Raw genomic sequence first — 2882 nt, 5'->3', positions numbered from 1 at the left:
CTTTAGAAACAATGATGTTACCACTTCCTTGTTGAGAAAGATAATGTAGCTCTTGAGCGATTAAGCTATTTTATTGATAAAATTGCAGGGCACTTAAAAGTTTGTTTGCTGAATGTCTGTGTGCACGTGCGCAACGTGATCTGTTTGAGTGACTAAACGTGTCTGCGTAAAATACAGTGAAGACAGCGCATTAGTTTAGAACTTTTCTAATTTTTTTATTTTTAAAATGTAGAAAGTGCGTTAATTTGTGCAATGATAACCTACCAGCAATGTTAAGATGATTTTAAAAATATATTAATATGATTACATTACAATATAAATTTATTAGAACGAGTACATTATTATTTATGGGCTTAAAAACAAGATACAAGCAATCAGAATATTGTACCTGGTGGGGAGTGCCCAATGTAAACATGAAACATATGCCATTACTTTTATTGTACTGTGATACAGTTATGGAGGCCCTTCATAATGCAGAGGTCAACTGCCTGCTCTGCCAATAGTTAGAAATGGCACTATAGTATGCAGTGTTTAATAAACAGCTGTTTTACTAAATTCTGCTGAGGTGAAATTCAGTGCAGTCCTGTATCGTGATACGTATTGTATCGTGGCCTATGTATCGTGACTTTGCTGGTGATACACAGCCCTAGTCGTGGAGGGACCCGGTTTTCTTTATACAAGAGATGGTCCTACTGATATACTGATCACAAAGAAAAGGTATGGGAAAAGCTAATTATGTAGAAAGAAGTGGTTGACCAATATTTCGCCAAGGCTGATACACCAGCTGACATTGGGCATTTTTTAATTATCGACATCGGCTAATACGGTTTTCTGTTTGGTCATTAATTGTCATAAATGGGACTTTTTTGGCCATTGCCTGGCCTTTATTTGAGAAAATATAACTCCCAGTGCACACAGACTTATCAGATTACTGAGTGAACGGTTGGTTACATTGTTTATTTCTTTATTTTTGAAAATACCATAATACCATATAATCTTAAATAAATATTTATTTCACAGATTTTGGTACATCAAAAATTTACTAATTTTCAAATAATTTATAATTATTTGACAAAAAATTATATATGAATATAATTTAATAGTAGCATTTGTTATGCTTAGACTATTTACAATCTTTAAATTAAATTGTGTAATATCATAAATCTTGACTTTATATCAGCCATCAGACATTGCAGTGAGAACGTGCTACGATTGGTCAGCGAAATGTGGCCGTTATCTGATTGGCTTGAGTAGACTGTAGGTGGAGTCCACCTTTTGGGGATTTGTCTGCACGTCTTGATGGTAGAAATGTTTCAAAATCCATGTGCGCAGCGATCTACAAATGCACAGGAAGCAATTCACAAATAAATGCCAGGCATAGTTGTGTTTATGACATAAAAACATATTTGTGAATATGTTTTTTTTTATTTGCAAATCCCATTCTGTTTATTTGTGAATTAAAGTTTTGTGAAACTCCTAACATATATATATATATATATATATATATATATATATTGTGGATCTCATTCTATTGATTTGTGAATATGTTTATTTTTTGTAAATCTTGTAAATTTATTTGTGGATCATAATCTATTTATTTGGAATAAATAAAAAGTTCTAACTACATACTAGTAGGAGGTAATAACTTAATATTGGTTAATAAAATGCTCGAGCAGTGATAACATTCATGATGTACATGCACACTGAAATCTGGAAGGAGACAAGAGTTTCTGCTTTGGCTTCTTTAAAGTAACAATATAAAACCCAATTATCTAATTTAGCAAATAGCATGTTGACTTTATACTTATAACACATTTTCCCCCATACACAGCATATATACATTTTGGGGTCTTTGGCATCACCAAAAAGACCATGATGGTGTGAGCTATGTAGCAGCTAACATGTTTGACTCACCTGGAGCTCCGGGTTCTCCTTTTTGTCCTTTAAGAAGATTTGTGGATGAGCCTATGCCAGGTGGGCCTGGAATGCCTGGGTCACCTCTGTCTCCCTTTGTTCCTGGGAAACCTGGGTTTCCTGGTCGTCCTGGGAAACCGTCATCTCCTGCAGGGGCACAGAGCACAATAATATTTCACTCTATGAGGGACTTTATGAATTTGTTTCAGAAATTTGAGCTGAAGCAAAAAATGGTATCAGACCTTTTAGTCCTGGAAAGCCTTCTCTGCCAGGGTTGCCAGGGGCACCTGCAGGTCCTGGAGCACCCATCCCACCAATGTCTCCCTTAGGCCCTGTAATAATTATATAGGATTAGTAGGGGTGCAATGGATCGTAGATGGTCCGTGATCCATACGGATCAGGCTGCACGGTTCGGCACGCATGTGATTCGTGGATTAACTGTTAAGTTTAACCATCATAGAGTGAAAGTTTATCATTTGCACATGTTTTCTCTTGCCAATTTACACATTCAAGCAATTTTAACTCACATGCTGTTTTCTGTGCGCTCAGCCGCTGCTGCACGCACCCGAAGTGCGCACACGTAGAGAGAGAGAGACACCGCGTGAACAGCGAATTGATTCCTCTTTCACATACACACAAAGTTATGTTAAAATACCCGTTTTGGCAAGTATTCTAGTAAACACAGTCAGTTATGTCTTCAGTGAACGTAAACAGCTGAGAAAGAAACCGGATGTCTGTCAGTATTAGGTCCGTGCATTTGGTCTTAAAGAGACAGCAGCCAATAAATACCTGCTTCTGTCTGCTAATCAAATAACACCACAGCTTTAACAAAGATTAACCTGTATTTAACTTGTGCAGCACTATTGTGTTATTTTACACTTAATTATTATATTTTATTATATTTCTGCACCTGAATTCTGTTTATGACTTTATTTGTAACTATGTTATGCAGGGCCGGGTCTAGGGGG

The 2882-nt window shown here is 36.5% G+C and overlaps 1 protein-coding gene across 2 annotated transcripts in view; it reads right to left on the bottom strand.

Moving 5' to 3' along the window:
• col4a5 (collagen, type IV, alpha 5 (Alport syndrome)) overlaps positions 1–2882 on the bottom strand; it is a 59288-nt gene that overhangs the window by 23404 nt on the left and 33002 nt on the right. For both annotated transcript variants that reach the window (XM_016516557.1, XM_016516558.1), the window contains exons 32-33: positions 2157–2246; positions 1915–2061 (exon numbers count right to left, since the gene is read on the bottom strand). In XM_016516557.1, the coding sequence (XP_016372043.1) occupies positions 1915–2061; positions 2157–2246 (237 nt within the window). The remainder of the gene's footprint in view (positions 1–1914; positions 2062–2156; positions 2247–2882) is intronic.

This window comes from Sinocyclocheilus rhinocerous, unplaced genomic scaffold, assembly GCF_001515625.1.
Source record: "Sinocyclocheilus rhinocerous isolate Xijiao unplaced genomic scaffold, SAMN03320098_v1.1 scaffold837, whole genome shotgun sequence".
Classification (NCBI taxonomy): domain Eukaryota; kingdom Metazoa; phylum Chordata; class Actinopteri; order Cypriniformes; family Cyprinidae; genus Sinocyclocheilus; species Sinocyclocheilus rhinocerous.
The sequence above is the reverse complement of the archived record's forward strand: the minus strand, read 5'-3'. Positions and strand labels throughout refer to the sequence as shown.